The 22,452-nt window shown below is 38.2% G+C and overlaps 1 protein-coding gene across 2 annotated transcripts in view; it reads right to left on the reverse strand.

Moving 5' to 3' along the window:
* The window catches only part of ube3c (ubiquitin protein ligase E3C), a 161,992-nt gene that overhangs the window by 134,077 nt on the left and 5,463 nt on the right, over positions 1 to 22,452 (reverse strand). The window contains exons 3-10 of one of the 2 annotated variants that reach the window (XM_073054879.1): positions 19,603 to 19,656; positions 12,329 to 12,403; positions 10,583 to 10,729; positions 8,095 to 8,210; positions 5,951 to 6,108; positions 4,614 to 4,776; positions 2,513 to 2,745; positions 2,040 to 2,194 (exon numbers count right to left, since the gene is read on the reverse strand). In XM_073054879.1, the coding sequence (XP_072910980.1) occupies positions 2,040 to 2,194; positions 2,513 to 2,745; positions 4,614 to 4,776; positions 5,951 to 6,108; positions 8,095 to 8,210; positions 10,583 to 10,729; positions 12,329 to 12,403; positions 19,603 to 19,656 (1,101 nt within the window). The remainder of the gene's footprint in view (positions 1 to 2,039; positions 2,195 to 2,512; positions 2,746 to 4,613; positions 4,777 to 5,950; positions 6,109 to 8,094; positions 8,211 to 10,582; positions 10,730 to 12,328; positions 12,404 to 19,602; positions 19,657 to 22,452) is intronic. The other variant, XM_073054880.1, reaches the window with a different exon arrangement.

A 22,452-nucleotide genomic window follows, 5' to 3' on the forward strand; every position in this document is an offset into this window, starting at 1 on the left:
AAGCCTATTTGTTTTTCCAGTTTTGATTTTACATATGTTGAGAGGATCGGAGTTGACGACACTGATGATTTTGTATTTTTGATAGGTATTATAAACAGCCCTTTTTTTTCTTTTTCCCTTTTTTCTTTTTTTGTTTTTTTCCTTATTAGTTATTAGATTGTTGGATTAGTTTTTCTTGCATAAATTTTTTTTTCTTTTTCTTTTTTCTGTTTTTTTAAATATATATTATGATATACCTAGGTTTGCCTTGTTTATTTGTTACTTGTATCGTCCATGATTTGGGAAGACTCATTTATACTGTAACTATTGCTTATGCACTCTTTCATGTTCAGTCGAAATGTGTATGTTTGTAATCCCATTATCTATGTATCAATCTTATTATTTAATAATAATAAAAGATTGAAAAAGAAAAAAGTTAGCCTACAAATTGCCCTCTCCCCATTTTACTTTTTTTAAGTCTTTAGTTTCCCCAACAGCGATTGCTCCTTACTCGCTTTGCAATTTAACCCTTAAAATATATCCTTTCCCATAACTATAATAGTTTCTTTAATGTATTTTTTTTTAATTCATTTCTCCACACAGCTATCTCCAGCATCAGTTCACTTATCTTATTCACTCAACTTACTGCATTTAGGTATAAACCATTAAGTACAGTCAGATTCCTGCAGCTATTTTCTTCTCTCTCTTAAACTGTCACTAATTTTCATTTCTCAGTTTTGAAATAATTATCAGATTCCCATCCCAACTTCCAAGCAACCTGACTGTTTTTAAAATAATTTACTGAGTCTACCTTAAACCTGAATAGTTAGTATTAGTTAGGCAGCATAACTCAGATAGCTCAGAACCAATGATGTGGTTGGCCATCCATTGGTTCAATATATTCTTTGGTTTGCATTTAATCTTAGGTTGAGCCCAGTTTGAAGGTCTGCTTCTGCTGCACAAGCATATGTCATTTGGAAAAGGAAGGGTACACGTGTGTGCAATGGCTTATCATTTTGTAATAAATCCTGGCAGAAAGCAAAACTACAAATTCAGATTCTAATACATGTTGTTCAGCCTTTGAATAAGTGTTACTTCCACAACATTATCAAGATTACAGAAACCAAGAACAACCAGAAAAATTGTAGCCAATCATGATAAAATTGCCCACTGTGGAGAAAGTACTCAAACTAAAGACTAGTGGTAGAAGACCATAAGACATAGGAGCAGATTTAGGCCATTCAGCCCATTGAGTATGCTCTGTCATTTCATCATGGCTGATCCCATTCAACCCCATACACCTGCCCTCTCACCACATCCCTTGATGCACCAACCAAACAGGAATCTATCAACTTCCACTTTAAATATACCCACGGACTTGGCCTCCACCGCAGTCTGTGGTACAGCATTCCACAGATTCACCACTCTTTGGCTAAAAAAATTCCTCCTTACTTCCGTTCTAAAGGGTCACCTTTGAGGTTGTGCTCTCTAGTTCTGGATACCCCACCAGAGGAAACATCATCTCCAGATACACCTTATCTAATCCTTTCAACTGAGTATGGAGGGCTTTAGTCCGGTGCAGGTCAGTGGGACCAGGCAGTTTAATAGTTCAGCATGAACTGGATGGACTGAAGGGCTTGTTTCCGTGCTGTAGTGTTCCATGATTCCAGGCCTTTGATTAACTTCCATTCCATGAAGTTAAACGAAGGCCTAATTAAAAATCTTGTTAGCTTTGCACATTTCGCTCTTGTACATGATTAGATACTTTCAGAATGGTACCATGTGTTTAGCAGAATTTGATTATCAATTCACTGATAAGTCAATATCATTTTTAATTAAATCACTTACTTCCAATTAATTTGACCAAAGAAATTTCCTGAAAGCTTGTAACTTTGAGATTATCATTCACTGCTTTTCTACACAAAAGATAAGCAGTCCATAATTTTATCAAGAACTGTGAAAACTTAATGAGCTTTGGAAACCAGTTTCAATAAAATTTACACAATTAAAAGCTATTTTAACAGCAACTGGAAACTAAAGCAATCACATATTTTTCTTACTTTGTTGGTAACCATCTTGCGCTCCTCCTCCTCTTCATTTTCTGAGTCACTACCAATTTCTTTGCCATTTGACTCAGTCAAAGAAACAGGTAACTGCGGTAAAATAATCTGAAGCATCTTTAGGTACACAAGCATGCCTTTCTCAGACAGAAATGCTAATTAAAAAAACAAAATATATGGTTATGTTCCTTTCGCTCATACTGTATTAAAGAACACTTAACAATACAGAATACCATTAAGTAACAAAATGTTAAAACAGTAAAATTATATTTAGTATCTGAGAAACATGTGCAATTAAAAGAATGAAAAATACATAAAAGTAAATTCACTATAAAAACATTTGATCCATAAAAGAAAAACTGTATTCACAAATAATTCCAAGACAAAAATTGTTGGCAAGTCATTACCTTCAAATTCTACAAGATGCCCGCTCTACATACAAAAAAAATACTGAAGGGAGTCAAGAAACATACCTATCTGTGATTCACCAACAGCAAGAACAAAGTAAAGGAGCCAAGGTGCCATATCCTTGGTATAAGTAAGTCCTACTGAAGAGGTTGTTTTCGGTATTAATAGTGCAGTTAGGAAAGGGACATAAGGAAAGGAAGTCCCCACAGCAGACAGTGCTGGAACAAGGAAGTTGAAGATCTGATCTGTGAACGGTGCAGTGAAAAATTCTTTTGCCAATATAGCAAAGACTTGATGCCTGTGTGGACATAATTTATAAATAAGAGCAAAGTTTGGTAGTTAATATATTAGACAAGCAAACTGCACATACTGTGAAGTATTAAGGTGCACAGAATCTTTTTTTTTTGCTGTATTTAAAGGGATGGACACAATAAATATGTTTCTTTCCCCTACCTACATATTTGATAAAGATAGAATTTGTACTTTGGTTGAAAAAGTTGAATCTAAATCAAATGTAATCTCCCTATTCCCAACACGCACTGGAAAAACTGTCAGGCATTTCACTCCTGAAACTACCATTAGAAACTGTTCCAAGAGTTCATGCAAGAACATCAGCCAGAGTAAATCAATTTTCAATTCAATGGGGGAAAGCGTAATCCACGTTTTCAAAGGGCTGCCAACATTGCATTTTTTTTATTTAAAAGCAATAACATGTTCACCTTTAGAATCTAAAATTTGAGAATCACTAGCTTTGAAGAAACTAAATGCCTAACAAAAGACAGAAATTAAAATTGTTCAAGCAAAAAGCTGACATAGATTGGTCTAATTAGACTCCTCCCAGTTCCTATAGCAAGGAAGTACATATAACAGACACCAGCTTTGTAGCACACATGTACACACTCACACTATTACTCCCAGCACACACAAAATGTCTGCAAGAAAATGAATCTCAAGGCAGCGTACACATACTTAGATAATAAATTTACTTTGAACTATGCTCGGAGTTTCTCCCACTTCTCTATACACCCTTAGCTAAATCTTCTCAACCTTGATCCTTTCAGTACCTAAACTCTTTTCTCTTTCTGCATGTCACAAGTCCCTAAAATTCCACCTTCTTTACTCTACCTCAATATTTCTCCTTTGTACTTTGCCACCTCCTTGCTTCCACAAATCAGCCAACTTTTCTTTTCTTCTCCAGCTCATTGGTGTCTACATCCATGTTTTCTCTCTGCTTCCCCTTCCCGCTTCTACATGTTTCCTCTCCAGCCCGAGAAAGCCCCACCACCATGTGAAACCACCAGCAGATTATTAACTCACTCTTCTGGTTGGACAATGTTTAACAGTTTTAACCATCTGATTAAATAGGTGATAAATGTGTATTTAATATTTCAGTAATATCTGAGTAATATTGTAAACATAGTGTTTGATTAAGCATACTTATTCCTTTAAATAATTACGGGTGATATGTAAAAGTATGTGAACGGCCTATGTCATCACGCCACATCACACACGTGTGTCAAGCTAAAGTAAAAACGAAACTAAAACACATTTCTGGCTCCATGTTTTGTTTAGCTTTCAATTAGTTTTATGTTTTAGAGTTACAAAACATAACAGCTGGCTTTCAGGCTGTGGAGAAATTTTCTTTAGGCTGCAACTGACTCACTACCCTTCTTCCTGCACTAGCAATGTGTGCAAAATGTTTTGCCCTTTTTCTCACCAGTTTTACCAAAGTGGGCTCCTGACAGATTTTCTGAGACGGAAGCATTAGAATTTCCTTGCAAAATTCAGAAACTGGGGTCGGAACTTGGGACCTTCTGTTTGGTAGACATGGAATGCTTCTATTTACCATGTTATGAAAACTTGAGGATGTAAATACAAATAACCTTTCACAAATTAAACACTTTTGTGTAACCCAGCATTAAAGTTATCATATATTGAAAAGCATTAAGTTAAAAATCATTAGGAATCAATTATAAAAAGAACTTTAAGTATAACTCCTGTATGAAAACAGCTAATATGCATTCAACAGAAACTATGATACACTACACTGCAATATCAACAAGACACACTGTCATCAGCACTTCCAAAATACTAAAAAAAAATTAAATAAGAAATCTTTCTTAGTATCATCAAGTGTTTACGCACTATGTGATATTTTCCTCTCACCTTGAACCTTCTGGGCATGAAGCATATTGAAAGTGCAGGGGCTTCAAGAAATTCTCCAACAGTGTCATTGCAAGTGGAACACGTGAAATCTGTGAAATATCAGAATACTCTAAACTTGACGGAAGCCTATGATTAATTAACATGTAAAGTGATTTATAGTAACCTGCAAAAGAAAACACAAGGTAGCATATCAGGGGAAAATAAACATTGTTAAAGTACACAAAATTATTAATATGTAGTGAATGGTTTGTATCCCATAACCCTACAACTAAACATACACAAGTTACATCGTGAACTGCCTTTCAGTGTGAACGCAAACAACAGCCAGGCTCATTCCAGTTGGCACAATAGCAAATGGAATCAAATTGATAATTTTATATATTGTTAATAATAAATTCAGGCTCAATTTTAAATTACTCCACTGATGAAGTTTTAGTCATTATTTTTTCAAGCATGATACCCCTAATTCTCGATATTTTAGGCCAAGACAAAATAATCTTTCAAGCCCAAATATATTAAATGCAGTGAATGATGATACATCACCAACATTGTGTTATATGCATTGAAAACAGTGGGTCTTTATGCCTATTATACACCCAACAAATTTAGACCTTGCAATCTCAATGAAAAGTCATCAATCAGAAATAACGTTTTCTGCTCTCCACAGACACTGCCTGATCAATTGAAAGATTCCAGCATTTTTTTCATTTCAGATTTCCAGCATACATTATATATATCCAGACCCAAAAATGTTTGGGCAAAATAGAGAACAAACATGAGCAGATTATATGTTGAATTCAATATCAAATCCAAAGTGACCAAACAAAAAAATATGGGATACTATTCTTAAGTTTGGAATGGGCCTTGTTGGGTGAGAACAGGAGATTAGACTACAAGGGCTGAGTGGGAGTTGTATGAAATTTTAAAGTTACAGGCCACTTGAAACTCAGTATCACACCTACAGACTGAGCAGAGGTGTTGGCCAAAGTAGTCATTCAATCTGGATTTGATTTCTCCAAAACAAACTATCTGATTTTTCCACTGAGTGTTCAACTCAAACTAGGTTGGAAGAAGTGGAAGTGATAGTTACCAGTTGCCATCAGGAAGGATAGAGCCATCAACCATGAGCAAGGACAATTTATGAATTCAAATTATCTAACAAACTTAAATGATTAAAGCAACATTTTCCCCAGATGTACACAAGCCATAAGAATTAAAATTTAAAAGCAGCAGTTATTAAAATGTTTATTTTTACCTCAAGATGAAGAAATGAAGCTCAAAATCCAATATTTAAAAATACTTTAGGACAGCATTGACCTTGATTAGAAATTACTAACCTTTCTGAACCATGTAGTGCAAAATTTGTTCAACTATTGATGTTACGCTATTAACATCCCGTACAAAGGGCAGATATGTTTTTTCTGAGGAAAAGATCTCCAACATCCGCAAAGGCACAGTAACATTCAAAGTTTCATTATTACAGCTCTTCAGTAATCTATGAAGGCACAAAAGTACATTACTTGGAAAGCTTAATGAAATAAATATGCTTTCAAATTACATGCCATTTTCGCTATACAAAAAACAATTTAGTCCCAAGCATCTCCTCTGATCTCATGACATTCCATTTCTCAGACATGTGGCTCCCTCACTAGTTACCTTGTCATTAATAACCCAAACACAATTCCCTACATCACAGGTTATATCCTATTAATAAGCTTATGAATATTTCTATTATCTTTGGAAATTCAAAAATTTCTTAAGATTGCCTTCAATTACCATGAGCTTCAACTTTAGCCAACAGTTGCTTATGAGAGACTTAAAGGTCTTCCAGTCCTTAGAACATTCATAAGCTTTCTCCTGTCCAATTAAGTCAGATGCAACAAGCATAAACAACATTTTACAAAACAATGCTGAATACTCACTAATCAAAGGAAACATTGTAAAAATATTCATTCAATTCTATCTGCATTCATAGACTTCAATTTCCTAGCAACGGATGTTAAGAAAACTTGTTTAACTTCCTGATTTTCATCTCATTTCTTAAACAGAGCAGTGGCCTGTAATTTTCCAATGAAATGGAACAATTCCTTAAGAATGGAGAATTGGGAGTTGAGAGTTAGGGCACCACCAATAATCCCACCTACTTTATTTAAAAACCCTGATATCAAGTGAAGTTCGCGTTAGGGTTTTGTCACAATAGTATCATGACTTTCTTCATAACAGTTAACGATAATGAAAAATATTTACCATTCAAGTTTAAGCTTTAGAAGGTCAAAAACATTTTTGAAACTATGATGCAAATTGTTAACTTGATACACAAGTTTATTCTGATATAGATTTGATTGCTTTTTGAGATATAGATCCTCTGATAACAACAATCCTTCACTCAATGGCTATCCTTCAATTGGAAGTCCAGACATTACATAAAAGCAGGCAATTCTGGTCAAGTCTACAATCTTTTTACATTCAAATTGAAAGAAGCTTAATTGAAGTTCAATCTGAATCTAATGCTTTCCACCTAACTTATAGAAATTATGTATGAGGGACAGATGGCTGGATACAGAAATTTTGATGAATCAAATAATGAAATAAAACATTAATATTTATAAAGAAATGCTATTGGCACAGTTAACGGAACCTAAAAATTAAATGCTAAAGACCTGATGATCTAGATCCCCAAGATTTGAAAAAATAAAGATGGTAAGATGGTGGGTGTATGTGCCTTCATAAACTCTGTAAGGTCCTCACAGATTGCATGGTAGTAAATAGAATCCTCTATTTAAAAATGGAGTAGAGTGTAAATAGAAACCGCACATCTGTTAGCATGGCAGCAACAGATGGAAAATGCTGGAATCTACAATCAAAGATGAGATATCAAGATACTAGAAAATATGATGGAGCAGTGTCAACATAGATTTACAAAAAGGAAGTCATGCTTGACATACTGAGTTCTTTGAGACTATATCTAGCGGACTAGATGGAGTAAATCAATGAATCGGGTATACTTGGGTTTTCATAAAGGTCTCACAAAGTATTAACTGTGTTTCTTTCTGCAGATATTCCCTGATCTACTGATTATCTACAGCACATTTTTCAAATTTCCAGCATCTGCAGCTTTTGGCTTCTCCAACAGGTAAGCCTTGATCTTTCAGTGCATACATCCTCTGCTGATCCTTCCATTTTTTATATTTATATGCAAGTTTTGTATTTACCTTTGATGTTTAGTTTCAATTTAGAACCATTGCCGCTTTTTGTATCGTACTCAAGTTTATGACTAGGTTATGATGAGCTATGACATTGTTAATTATTTTAATTGAAATGCTTGATTACAATGGATAACATGCTCAATATTTTTTTACTGATAATTACAAGAAATTCAGTTCACATTTTACCTTTCCACATCATTATTACAAGGAGCTTCTCCAATCTCCAATAAGCTAATGATATTTACAGATACCAACACTGTCATAAAACTGCTTACCTGCAACATAAAGCCAATAAGCGCTTTATTTGATACAAACATATTTGTTTGTTAGAATCGACTAGTTGCTGCACATACAAACCACTATGTTTAACCAAATTTTGACAAATCCATGTCTGAAAGAGAAAGAGAAATTAGTCACTTTAAATCAGGCACATCATTTTAACATGTATTTTATATGGCATTCATATTTAAATCTGTTTCAAATTGTCAGCACTTTTTGCCACTGCCATTTAATACACACTATGTATCTGTTTTCAAAATAACATTACTTATGTCACCACCTACAATACAATATTTGGTACAAAAGTTACATTATATCAACTTTTCCTTTAATTACATGCTCCAGCCTCTCAATCTGCAATGTCAGTTAAGTCTTCATACAGATTCTGTAGTGGTGTTTCCATGCATCCCTTAATATGGAGTCCTGGATTTCAAAATGCTCTGGTCTAAAATCTTCAGTTGTAGCAACCTTTTATGCTGAAATACCAGCAAATGTGAAGCAGACCGAAATGTATCTTTCACTGAGCTGGTAATTTTCCAGCAGCAATTGGTCACAGGATATGTCTCTGGGAACAGACTAGAGCAGCATTGTGTTACACAGCTTTTTGGGAGCTCACATCTCTTTCCAGACCCTTTAGACAGATATTCTTTCTGGAATACCTACACTTAAATGCACTTAAACTACGTAGCTCTCTGAGCTATTTCAGATATCAGTTAAAAGTCAAGCACCCAACTATCAATCTCAGTCAAAGGTAAACCAGATGGACCAGAAATTTTCTTTTGAAAATGACAACCTAGTATTCACATTCACCATTAATAATTTTTTTTTTAAATCGAGGTCATACAAACTCAGTTTCCCCCTATTGCTGTGATGGAATTAGTATTCATTTGTACAGAATCACACATCTGACAGCTTAAGTGGTTGTATGGGCAGAGCGAAAGATGGTGCAAGAGGGCAACTTCTAGCTCGTGAGTAAGACAGTTAAATTCTTATTCTAATGTCTCTGTTTTCCTTTTCAGGGTGGCTGGGGCCCTATCAAGATTTTTAATCTGCAGTAGCACTCAAAAACTGCAATTCTACACGACAGCATGTACCCGTTCTTTGAGCTCACCAATCGGCCATGTTTCAGTACTTCCAGGATTGGCCTGAAGTCAGGCGACTTTAGGGCCTGTGCAGCCCTGTGGGCACAAATTCTCGTTGGTGTCGCGTACTGAAATGTAGCGGGAGCCAGAACATCAAAGACAGCAAGAGTAGCTGTTGGAGGGCTCTGCACTCAGTAATTGATCTGCCAATGCTCAAGTCAGGAAACTCGAAATAAAAAAGCAATGCTTCAGACTAACATCATGCTGTTGTTTGCATGGCGAGTGGTGGGAATGCCAATGCTTTATGATAGAATAATTTGAGGGAGGGGGAGGGTTGATGTTGCTTGTGCATGGGAGGGGGAAGGGGGTAGGGGGCTTTGGGGCTCATGCATCTTTTTACAATCATTCATTCTTTGGGGATTTCCTTCTGTTTCCAGGATGTCTGCGGAGAGCAAGAATTTCAGGTTGTATATTGTACACATACTCTGATATTAAATGGAACAATTGAACTATTTGAATCACTAAAGCATAGAAGGCTATGGGTCAAGTAGGGAAGGTAGGATTAACACAGATGGATGCTCAGTGGTGGGCCTCAACAAGGTGAGCCAAATGTTCTGTTACCATGCTGTAATGGTCAATGACTACTTCAAATAATCCTATTACTCACGAGGCTTCAGGCTCAAAGACAAAGAAGACCATGGACTTAAAAAAATCAAATGGGTAAACAGCTGAGGATGATGGACAAGAATGCGCTGCGCTCTAAACCAGCACCATCCCTACTGATTCAAACTTCAAAATTTAGCACTAGCATCATACGTTTTTGAAAGAGTTTTCTGTGCCATCGGAAAGGAAAGGCTATTAATTTAGTGGGCTCCCTAAGTTAATAGTATAAACGCTAGACAATTGCTGGTGTTCTTTTGATTTGTAAAATGTTCCAACATTTATGTTATATGAAATGTCCTAGATATCTAAAATGGTACTTACACCCATATAAGCCTGTGAAGATCAAATGGAAGTGACCTAGCCAAGAATGTGTAAAATGATCAAATGCCACTTGAAAGCAATTTGTTTGTGTACTTTCCAGTTAACTTTACCATGAATGTTCTAAGCTTGGTTGCGAAAGGAGGAGGGTTGGGCATGAGGATAACAACCCTTTCCCATAAAAACCCAGTGCTACAGAAAGGCCAACAGAAGCTCTAAAGAAGACATTCATGGATTGGAAGGATACAGCAAGAAGATGCACTATACCTAGACACAACGTGAAAGACTGGCCCAGGACAGAGGACACTGGTGAGCTACTGTCGACAGCCTATGCCCCAGTAGGGATGATGGGGCTGAGGATGACGACTTTGGAGCTACACAAATCAAGCAGTTAATTGCAAAGGGATATTTTTTCTCTTACCAATCTCTCCAAATCTTCATTTTGTTTGTAAAAAAATAAGAGCTTTCTTATTAAAACAGTCAGATTGTATCCGTCACTGATAGAAAAATTTCCGCCAGCTTGTGCAATGGAGACACAATGATCAAATTCACTTCGCTGTATCGTATGCTGCAAACAAAATTTTAAAAATTGGAATTCTATTATCAGTAAAGAATGAACCATTTTTATGATAGAATGATGTTTCCAATCATTGTAGCACCCAACCCTTCCGTATATGGATTCCAGTAAAGCATTTGAAAAGTTTCCCCATGCAAGGCTCATTCAGAAAGTACTGCAGCATGGGATCTAAGGAGACCTTGCTTTGTGGATCCAGAATTGGCTTGCCCACAGAAGGCAAAAAGTGATTGTGGATGGTTCGTATTCTGCATGGAGGAAGGTGACCAGCGGTGTTCCGCAGGGATCTGTTCTGGGACCCCTCTTCGTGATTTTTTATAAATGGCCTGGATGAGGAAGTGGAAGTGTGGGTTAATAAGTTTGCTGATGACACAAAAGTTGGGGGTGTTGTGGACAGTCTGGAGGGCTGTCAGAGGTTGCAGCACTGAGCTGAGAAGTGCAAGATGGAATTCCACCTATATAAGTGTGAGGTGGTTCATTTCAGTAGGACAAATTTGAAGACAGAATATAATATTAATGGTAAGACTCTTGGCAATGTGGAGGATCAACGGGGTCCCTGTCCAGTGGACACTCAAAGCTGCTGCGCAGATTGACAGTGTTGTTAAGAAGGCGTATGGTGTGTTGACCTTCAGCAACTGTGGGATTGTATTCAAGAGCCATAAGTAAAGTTACAGCTATATAAGACCTTAGTTAGACCCCACTTGGGAGTATTGTTTTCAGTTCTGGTCACCTCATTACAGGAAAGATGTGGATATTATAGAGAGAATACAGAGGAGATTTACCAGGATGTTGCCTGGATTGGAGAGCATACCTTATGAGAATAGGTTGAGTGAACTTGGCCTTTTTTCTTTGGAACAACAGAGGATGTGAGGTAACCTGACAGAGATGTATAGAATGAGAAGCAATAACCGTGTGGATAGCCAGAGGCTTTTTCCCAGAGCTGAAATGGCTAATATGAGAGGCATAGCTTCAAGCTGCTTGGAAGTAGGTACAAGGGGGATGTCAGAGGTACGTTTTTCACATAGAGTGGTGGGTGCGTGGAATGCACTGCCAGCGAAGGTGGCAGAGGCAGATACAATAGGTACATGGAGCTTAGAAAAATAGAAGGCTATACAGTAGGGAAATTCTAGGCAGTTTCTAGAGTAGGTTATATGGTCCATACAACATTGTGGGCCGAAGGGCCTGTAATGTGCTGCAGATTTCTATGTTTCTTAGTTATTCCCACTTCTAAATAATCCTCCCCGCTTTTTATAATTACCTACAGCATAACAGTAAAAAAGTGAACCAAGGATTACAACTAGGAACCACCAACACAGTAAATTTTCTGAATACCACAGGGATAAGAATAGTTTACATTTTCACCTAAGAGCAAATTTTACTGAAAATTGTTTCATTTCAAAAACATACACAGTATTTCCAAACTAGTTTGTCTTTTAAAGGAATTTGATCGCTTTTTTAAACTATTAATAATCTGAAGACAAATACATTTAAAATCTATGTAGCCGTACAATAAATTGGTGATCATGTTGCACCTCTATAAAATTTTCAACTTTCTTCAAGCACCCTGAAACTTCATTAATTTATATAACATACTTGCTGTTTTCTGTCCCTGTATCCTCGGAGGAAGGACTGAATAATAACTGCGTTCCTCTGCCTTCGTCTTTCTTCCTGAAAAGGAAAAAAAATTATTAAGGCCTTCCTATAGATTGCAGTTTTCAACAATCAGTTCATCACAATGAATGTAAAATGAACAGTACCTACTCAAGAAATAGCCTATATCAAAAATCAGAGCAAATGTACAGTTTAAAGAAAATGTGTAAATATTAATACATATTTGGAGAAAAATGTAAATGGTGAAAATAGCAAACAAAAATCCTAGCAATAGTCAGATCATGCTATGGTAATTGGGAGAGAAAGTTTTAAGAATTTAAGACTCTTCTGAATTGGAAGGAGGTGAAGACATGCACATATTAACTTGCCAAGAAGCAGTGGAGAAAACAATGAGAATGTCTGTGATAGGGTGGAGACCAAGGATGTTGAATTATCAATTTTTTTAAACTAGCAGGTGGAGACATAAAAGAGAAAGGAGATGAATGGAAGCAAAAGGTACAGCAATGCCATGAAGGGATGGGGGGGAGAGAAGAAAGAAAGAGGAGAGTGTGCAAAAGGCGAGAAATTGTAAATTTAGCAATTAATCCTGACAACTAAGACAAACTATGACAAAAAGTGCTATTCTTCAAGCTTATACTGGGTATTACATTGGAACAATACAACATTCTAAAGCTAGTAGACAAAGAATTAATGTGACAAGTATAAAAGCTCACAATCACCCTTGAAGATTAAACGAGGTGCTCTGCAGTGATCACTTAATCTGCATTAAGTTTTTTCAACATAAACCAAACAAAAAATTAAATTGAAAACTCAAGAGATCTGCTACTTTACTTGGGTAACTGAAAGGAACATATTAAAGAATATTTATCTCCCATGACTGCATGGGGATAAAGTCATGAAGAGGGAAGAGGTTGGTGGAGAAGGAAGAATGGATCAGAAATCCATGGAAAGAGCAGTCATTTTAAAATACTGAAAAGGAAGATGAAGGTGTCTCTGGTGGCAGCAGAAGTTATGAAGATGATCCACTGAATGTAGAGGCTGAAAGGGAGGAAGGCAAGGACAAGGGAAATCCTATTGTCTAACTGGGAGAAGGGAGAGAGAGCAAAACAACTGAAAACAGAAAAACAAGATTGAGTGCACCATCAACAGTGGCGTTAGTGAAAAAGAATCAAATTTACGATGACTGTCTAATGACATGAAACCAGTCGTTCTGTGGGAGCAGTATGGTGCAAAATTAAATAACTAGTGCAAAAGAAAGGAATAATATCTGTGGATTCACAGACCACTCAGAAATCTAATGGCAGAGAAGAGAACATTCCAAAAATGTTGAGTGTACATCTTTAGGCTCTTGTATCACATCCCCTACAGCAGTATCGAGAAGAGGACATGCTTTGAAAGGCAAGGGTAATAGAAACATAGAAAACCTACAGCACAATAGAGGTCCTTCGGCCCACAAAGCCTCCACCGCTGTCGCCGGCAGCACATTCCACGCACTTACCAATCTCTGTAAAAAAAAACTTACCCCTGATATCGACTCTGAACCTACTTCCAAGCACCTTAAAGCTGTGCCCTCTTGTGCTAGTCATTTCAGCCCTGGGAAAAAGCCTCTGACTATCCACACAATCAATGCCTCTCATTATCTTATATACCTCTATCAGGTCACCTCTCATCCTCCGTCATTCCAAGGAAAAAAGGTCAAGTTCATTCAACCTATTCTCATAAGGCATGCTCCCCAATCCAGGCAACATCCTTGTAAAACTCCTCTGCACCCTTTCTATGGTTTCCACATCCTTCCTGTAGAGGGGCAACCAGAACCGAGCACAGTACTCCAAGTGGAGTCTGACCAGGGTCCTATATAGCTGTAACATTACCTCACGGCTCCTAAACTCAGTCCCATGATTGATGAGGCCAATGCACCGTATGCTTTCTTAACCACAGAGTCAACCTGCGCAACTTGGACTCGAACCCCACGATCCCTCTGATCCTCCACACTGCCAAGAGTTTTACCATTAATACTATATGCCATCATCATATTTGACCTACCGAAATGAACCATCTCACACTTATCTGGGTTGAACTCCTTCTGCCACTTCTCAGCCCAGTTTTGCATCCTATCAATGTCCTGCTGTAACCTCTGACAGCCCTCCACACTATCCACAACACCTCCAACCTTTGTGTCATCAGCAAATTTACTAACCCATCCCTCCACTTCTGCATCCAGGTCATTATGGAAAATTATGAACATCCTCTACATAGCACCATCCAGAGACAGAGAAGCAGTTTCAGCGACAGGTTACTATCGATGCAATGCTCCTCAGACAGGATGAAGAGGTCAATACTCCCCAATGCCATTAGGCTTTACAATTCTACCGCCAGGACTTAAGAACTTTTTAAAAGCTATTATTAATGCTTTTTGAGATAGTGATTTAGATGCATATCATATTTTTTACTGAGTTAAGTATTGTAAGTAATTAGTTTTGCTACATCAAGTGTATGGGACATTGGAAAAAAGTTGAATTTCCCCATGGGGATGAATAAAGTATCTATCTATCTATTAATAAAAATCACAAAGAGTAGGTGTCCTAGAACAGATCCCTGAGGCACACCACTGGTGACTGACCTCCATGCAGAATATGACCTGTCTTCAACCACTCTTTGTCTTCTGTGGGCAAGCCAGTTCTGGATCCACAAAGCAATTTCCCTTTGGATCCCATGCCTCCTTACTTTCTCAATAAGCCTTGCATGGGGTACCTTGTCAAATGACTTGCTGAAATCCATGTACTTCACTTTATTGTCACCAAACAATTGATACTAGAGCGTACAATCATCACAGCGATATTTGACTCTGAGTTTCGCGCTCCCTGAAGTACAAATCAAAGTAAATATAATAAAAATTTAAATTATAAATCATAAATGGAAAATAGAAAAGGGAAAGTAAGGTAGTGCAAGTCAGGTCCGGATATTTGGAAGGTATGGCCCAGATCCGGGTCAGGATCCATTCAGCAGTCTTATCACAGTTGGAAAGAAGCTGTTCCCAAATCTGGCCGTACAAATCTTCAAGCTCCTGAACCTTCTCCCAGAGGGAAGAGAGACAAAAAGTGTGTTGGCTGGGTGAGTCGTGTCCTTGATTATCCTGGCAGCACTGCTCCGACTACTGCTATACACTACAACTATTGCTCTACCATCTATGTGTTCAGTCACATCCTCAAAAAATTCAATCAGGCTTGTAAGGCATGGCCTGCCTTTCACAAAGCCATGCTGACTATTCCCAATCATATTATGCCTCTCCAAATGTTCATAAATCCTGCCTCTCAGGATCTTCTCCATCAACTTACCAGCCACTGAAATAAAACTCAATGGTCTATAATTTCCTGGGCTATCTTTACTCCCTTTCTTGAATAATGAACAACATCTGCAACCCTCCAATCCTCCGGAACCTCTCCCGTCCTCATTGATGATGCAAAGATCATCACCAGAGGCTCAGCAATCTCCTCCCTTACCTCCCACAGTAGCCTGGGGTACATCTCATCTGGTCCCGGTGACTTATCCAACTTGATGTTTTCCAAAAGCTCCTGCACATCCCCTTTCTTAATATCTACATGCTCAAGCTTTTCAGTCTGCTGTAAGTCATCCCTACAATCGCCAAGATCCCTTTCCGTAGTGAATACTGAAGCAAAGTATTCATTAAGTACCTCTGCTATCTCCTCCAGTTCCATACACACTTTTCCACTGCCACACTTGATTGGTCCTGTTCTCTCACATTTTATCTCTTGCTCTTCACATACTTGTAGAATGCCTTGGGGTTTTCCTTAATCCTGTCTGCCAAGGCCTTCTCATGGCCCCCTTCCAGCCCTCCTAATTTCTTTCTTGAGCTCCTTCCTGTTAGCCTTATAATCTTCTAGCTCTCTATCATTACCTAGTTTTTTGAACCTTTCGTAAACTCTTCTTTTCTTTGTAATGAAAGCCTCCTTCTTCACCTCTTAAAGATGTCCTCAACAGTGGAAGGGCTGTGCATGTCTCCAACCCTTTGCATCCTCTTGTAATCCTGTGCATGAGGCTAATGTAATCTGTCAGAATGCTCTCTGCGAAATATCTACAGAAATTTGCAAGAATACTTGGTGACATACCACATCTCCTCTAAATCCTAAGAAGACCCTTCAAGATGTTCATGATATAGAACTTGAAGCTGCTTAATCTGCCCTCACTGCTGACACTTCAATGAGGACTGGTGTGTGTTCTAATGACTTCCCCTTCCTAAAGTCCAGAATCAATTCCTTAGCCTTGCACACAATGTCAGCAAGAACCTGTTGTGATGCCACTCAACCAACCAACCGACCACAATCTCATACCTCTTCATCGTCCTCTGAGATTTCAGCATCAATAGTGGTGTCATCTGCAAACTTATAGATGGCATTTGAGCTGTGCCTAGCTGCACAGTCATGAGTGTAGAGGATACAGCACTAGACTAAGCATGAATTCTTGAGGTGCATTTGTGTTAATTGTCGGTAAGTAGAATATGTCATTGCCAAACCCCACTGATTGTGGTCTCCCAATAATGAAGTCAAGAATCCAGTTATAGAGGGAGTTACAGAGCCCCAGGTTTAGAAGTTTGGTAGTTAATGCTGAGGCGTAAATGCTATTGAATGCCAGGCTATGACTGATGAACAGTATCTTGGATTCACTTACTGTATGCTCAGGCGTGAAGAGCATAGCAGGCTAATAAACTCTGAAGCAGAGCTATTTTTCCCTTCTTTCACTTGCTTTGGAATGGAACATACATACTTTACTCAGCAGTTCCATTAATTTCATATAGTACAGCAATTCTCATGAAAAGGATGAAAATACATTGCATTGAAAGGCAAGAGAATTACTGACATTCATTGAATGCTTGGAGGCCAAGGTAAGTATGTTAAATAGTAACACTCCATGACAGTTTCTTTAACAGAAAGAACTCACAACCAGTAAGAATTCAAATCCTAATCGTGACCACATCCAATAGAGTTCATCCTTGGAGAAGTCTCAGTTGTGAAAATGAAACATTAAATGGAAGTATCAAAATTGCAACTAATTATAAAACTGCAAAAGTACTTGAACCAGGAAAGTTGCAGCAGCTATCATTCCAACAGCTGACAGTTTTCATGTGCCATGCTTTTTGCTGGGAAATTTATGATTTAAGACAAAACATACTGATTAAAGAAAAAAATTGGATATAATACCTATAGTAGTAGTATACTACAACTATCACTGCTAAAAGACATTCATGACAAATGTGCTCATAGTGGCTGAAATCATATTAATGACCAGGGACTTCAGGAATAAACAAAAATATCTAATACCCAGAAACATCACTGTATTAAGACCCATATGTTTTGAACATGAATGACCATTCAAAAGCACTCATCATAATTAACCAAATCTCAGAGTTTACAAAAGGACAAGAGATGGTAACATAGAAATAGAAAATAGTAGGCTATTCAAACTCTGTAGACCTGATAGATAGATAGATAGATACTTTATTCATCCCCATGGGGAAATTCAACTTTTTTTTCCAATGTCCCATACACTTCTTGTAGCAAAACTACTTACATACAATACTTAACTCAGTAAAAAAAAATATGATATGCATCTAAATCACTATCTCAAAAAGCATTAATAATAGCTTTTAAAAAGTTCTTAAGTGCTACCCTTCAACTCAATCATGACAAATAATCTCAACTTTTCCCAATATCCATTTAGCATGAAATGTATCTTCTTCCTCTGAATATATTTAAATACTTACCCTCCATTGTCTTCAGTGGGAGTCAATCCCACAGGCTCACTACCATCTGCTTTAAATGAGATACTGATATTCCTTATCACTTATAAGCAGTCTAATAAATGTTCACTGCATTCCTGCCATGGCAAAAACATCCTTCCTCATGAAAAGATCAAAACAGTAGATAAAACTCCAGATGGGATCTCAACAACTACAACAAGATATCCTTGCTCCTGTACTTAAATCCTTTTGTGATAAAGGTCAAATATTTGCCCTCCTAATTGCTCACTGCACCTATTTCCTATTAATAAAAGTCCTGCATGTCAGTGCAGATGGCAAAACAGTGGAAGTTAGATTTCAACAAATAATTAAAGATGTTTCAGATCTATTAGCCTGAAATAATTTCTTCAATATTAAGAGCTGCATCTCTGTTTATTGATTTATCAAAGCCACGGGTCACTTCATTAAATTAAGGATAAACACTTTAATTATGCCATAAAACTGCATTTTATTATACTCAAGGCTAAAGCCATTCAGTGTTCATTTATTGGAAGCTTCTATCCATCCAGTTTTAAGAGTGATAGCATAAAAGCAGATTGCCCAGCAGTAAAATACCTTTTTCCCTGAAATGCTAGTAAGCTGAAATTACACTTTTCCATTTTGTTATATGCTCAGTCCAATATCTGAAGTACTTCTCACACTTTCTAAAAAATATTAATACTGAGCATTTCTTTCCGTTTCCATTATAATACTAAAACAATTAACAGCAAGCTCTGAAAAGTGTGACCTAGTTTAGAAAAACTTCATACTTGCAATTATTCTCAGATAATGCTGTAAAGGAATATAACACTATTACTGCTAAGAGTGGCAGAGATTGAATGAAGACCTGATAGAAATTTAAAAGATTACAAAATGCTCAGATAGAGTTGACAACTGGTATCACTTTCCCAGAGTCAAAATGTCTAATAGCAGAAGGCATGCACTTAAGATGAGAAGTGTTAAGTTCAACGGAGGTGTGCAGGGCACGTTTATTTTTGGGCAGGTATATGAATGTGCAGAGAATGATGGGAGATGGACATTGGTTTAGGTAGAAGGGATGAGCTTAGAGTCAGAGAAAAGTGCAGCACAGAAAAAGGCACTTCGGCCCATCTAGTATGTGCAGAACAATACAAACTGACTATTCGCAGACTTGCACCAGGACCATAACCCACTACACCCCTACACACCACCCATATACCTATCCAAACTTCTCATAAACATTGAAATCACGCTGGCAGCTCATTCTACACTCCCGACGCTCTGAGTGAAGAAGTTTCCCCTCAAATTCCCCTTAAACTCTTCACCTTTCACCCTTAACCCATGACTTCTAGTTGTAGTCCTACCCAACCTCAGTGGATAGATCCTCTTCTTAGCTAGGTGTTTAATTGCTAATTTAGTTAATTTAGCACAACTCCTGCTTCTGCTATAATTTTTGGTTTTCCACAACTTAGAGCACATTTACCTCTCGCTTTCTTCTTTCTTCCTGGGTTCGGTGCAGCAATGAAGCCTTTTCTTCCTTCAAATAAGAAGATTTTAAGAAGTTAATACCCATGTAAGTAACTCCATCTTTCTGTGGTGTGCAATAACAGCACTGGAATACAATTAAATTCAGATTATTCTCACACAGCTTGCAGATGATCACACTGGTTTAGGATTATATACAATAGAAAACAATTGTCACTCATTTCAGTTACTCACTGAGACTCCATTCTACTGTAAAACAATTATCAAAATATGAGGAGCAAAAGCACTTGAGTGTAAATAAGTTAAGGGAAATCCTGAGAGCAGATGCGGTGGAGATGGAGAAATTGAGAGAAGGGGATAGCATTTTTACAAGTAACAGGCTGGGAAGAGGATTCCCACCTGTGAGTCTGTTGGGGTCACGTACTGTGTCCGGTGCTCCCCGGTGTGGCCTCCTATATATCCGTGAGACCCAATGTAGAGTGGGAGACCACTTTGCCAAGCACCTATACTCCATCTGCCAGAAGAAGCGGTATCTCCCAGTGGTCACCTATTTTAATTCCACTTCCCATTCCTAAATGTCTATCCATGGCCTTCTCTACTGTCGTGATGAGGCCACACTGAAGTTGGACGAACATCTTATATTCCATCTGGGTAGCCTCCAACTTGATGGCATGAACATTGATTTCTCGAACTTCCACAATGCCCCTACCCCCCTCTACTTCACCATTCCCCATCCCCTTTTGCCTCTCTCACCTTTCCTTGCCCGCCCATCCCCTCCCTCTGGTGCTCCTCCTCCCTTTCCTTTCTTCCATGACTTCCTGTCCTCTTCTCTCAGACTCTCCCTTCTCCAGCCCTACATTTCTTTCACCAATCAACTTCCCAGCTCTTTACTTCATCCCTCCCCCTTCAGGTTTCACCTATCACCTTGTGTTTCTCTCTCCCCTCCCCCCCTCATCTTTAAAATCTACTCCTCAGCTTTTTTTCTCCAGTCCTGCTGAAGGGTCTGGACCCGAAATGTCAACAGTACTCTTTTCTATAGATGCTGCCTGGCCTGCTGAGTTCTTCAGCATTTTGTGTGTTGCTATTCTTCCCTCCATTGCCTCCTTCACACAAACTCCATTAACTGTCTGCACTACATAGCCCCTGCTATCTCGGTCATTCTATTTCCACCACTCCCCTCCAATGAGCAGAAAATACAAAAGAAAATACAAAAGAACACCAGGCTCAAGGACAGCTTCTATCCCATTGTTATCAGATTCTTGAATTAACTTCATACCAAAGATAAACTCTTGATCTTTCAATCTACCTCATCACAGCCCTTGTCCTGTTTGCCTACTGTAGTTTCTCTGTAACTCTGTAACTTTGTAAAGCCTGTCACTATATCTCGGTACATGTGACAGTACTAAAACAACTACCCTACCATTCAAACTGACCATGGCGAATTTGCCTAAAGCCTCATTTCCTCTTGTGATAGTTTTCAATACCCCCATCTTTTGAAAAAGTTATCTTTTTTCTTTAAAATACACTCACTGATTTTGCCTCCACAGAACTCTAGTGTAAAAAAAAGTCTCACACACTCATCGTCTTTCCTGAGAAGTTCCTACACACTGGACTCTCCCATGTGATTATTTCTTGCCACCCTCTCAGTTCAACAAATGGAGAGATGGTAAACAGAAGTGCAATGTGCCAGTGAAATTCACATCTCATGAACAAGTTAAAGTAAGACAGAGCAACAGAATACAGGGCTAGAGTTTGGGACTGGATTAGGTTAGATCACAGTTTTTCCAATCAGCATGGGCACAAGATGCCAAATGCCCTTGTGTGAAGTCAGTTTTCTGTGATTGCTTATTGTTCCTTAAGGTTGTTAAAACTGGGGTGGGTGGGGTACTGAGGCTGGGGCTCCCACTACCTATTCAATGCTCCCAATGGCATGCATCGCAAATTGCCTGACAATCAAGTCTAGCTCCTGGCCTTCACATGTGGCTTAGTTACTAAACCTGGCAGAGCTGTTTCTACTGACAGGAGAAGGGTCAAAGGCAGATTACTGGTGCCTTAAAACCAGTCGCTCTTCAGCCATGGTTGGCAGCTAATCTAGAAGGGAAACTCTGATCTCAAATCTCCACTGCCTTGCAGCTACACCCACTCATGGCAAATGTTTTGGGAGTAAACCCTGAGGGTAAAAATGAGAGCTGAGGTCTCTAAAACAGTCCTACATTGAGTTCAACACTGACTGGCAATTCCTGCAACACTGCTGGTGTCAAACTCTGCCGTTCCTTTGGCTCGTCAGGTGCATGGAGAGGGGGAGCCTGCTACACTGGCACCAGCTTGTCCTCCATGTCCTACTGCCCTAGCTTGCATACCGACTTGTGTATCACATAGACAGTTATGACACAATAACCATGGTCATCCCCAGCCAATGGAGGTCCTCATATTTATTGTAATTTTCTATAGTATTAAGATCAGGAGGAAAATAAACTGTAAAATGCAATAGAATGCAGATCTACAATTTTACTGAACACTGTTTAGACCATCTCTCACTTTCTAGAAATCCACAAATGCAGCTGGAAAAGATGAATAACCATATGCCGTGAAACATTAAAAATAAGTTTATGAAACTGAACAAGCCAGGATCAACTAATCAATGCAATGCCCTTTTTGGAATGCAAGGTAATATATAGGGGCATTCATTGATGACTGCACAACAGACTTAATTCAGACAAGATTAAGGAAGGAGTTACTGCATAAAATTCAACACCATGATGTGGACAACAGACACAAAGGCAACAATCAGCAACAAGAGTCTAACCATCTTCCATTAATGTTTACCTGCATTACCTGCAAATGGTAT

The sequence above is a fragment of the Hemitrygon akajei genome, chromosome 8 (genome assembly GCF_048418815.1).
Source record: "Hemitrygon akajei chromosome 8, sHemAka1.3, whole genome shotgun sequence".
Lineage (NCBI taxonomy): Eukaryota > Metazoa > Chordata > Chondrichthyes > Myliobatiformes > Dasyatidae > Hemitrygon > Hemitrygon akajei.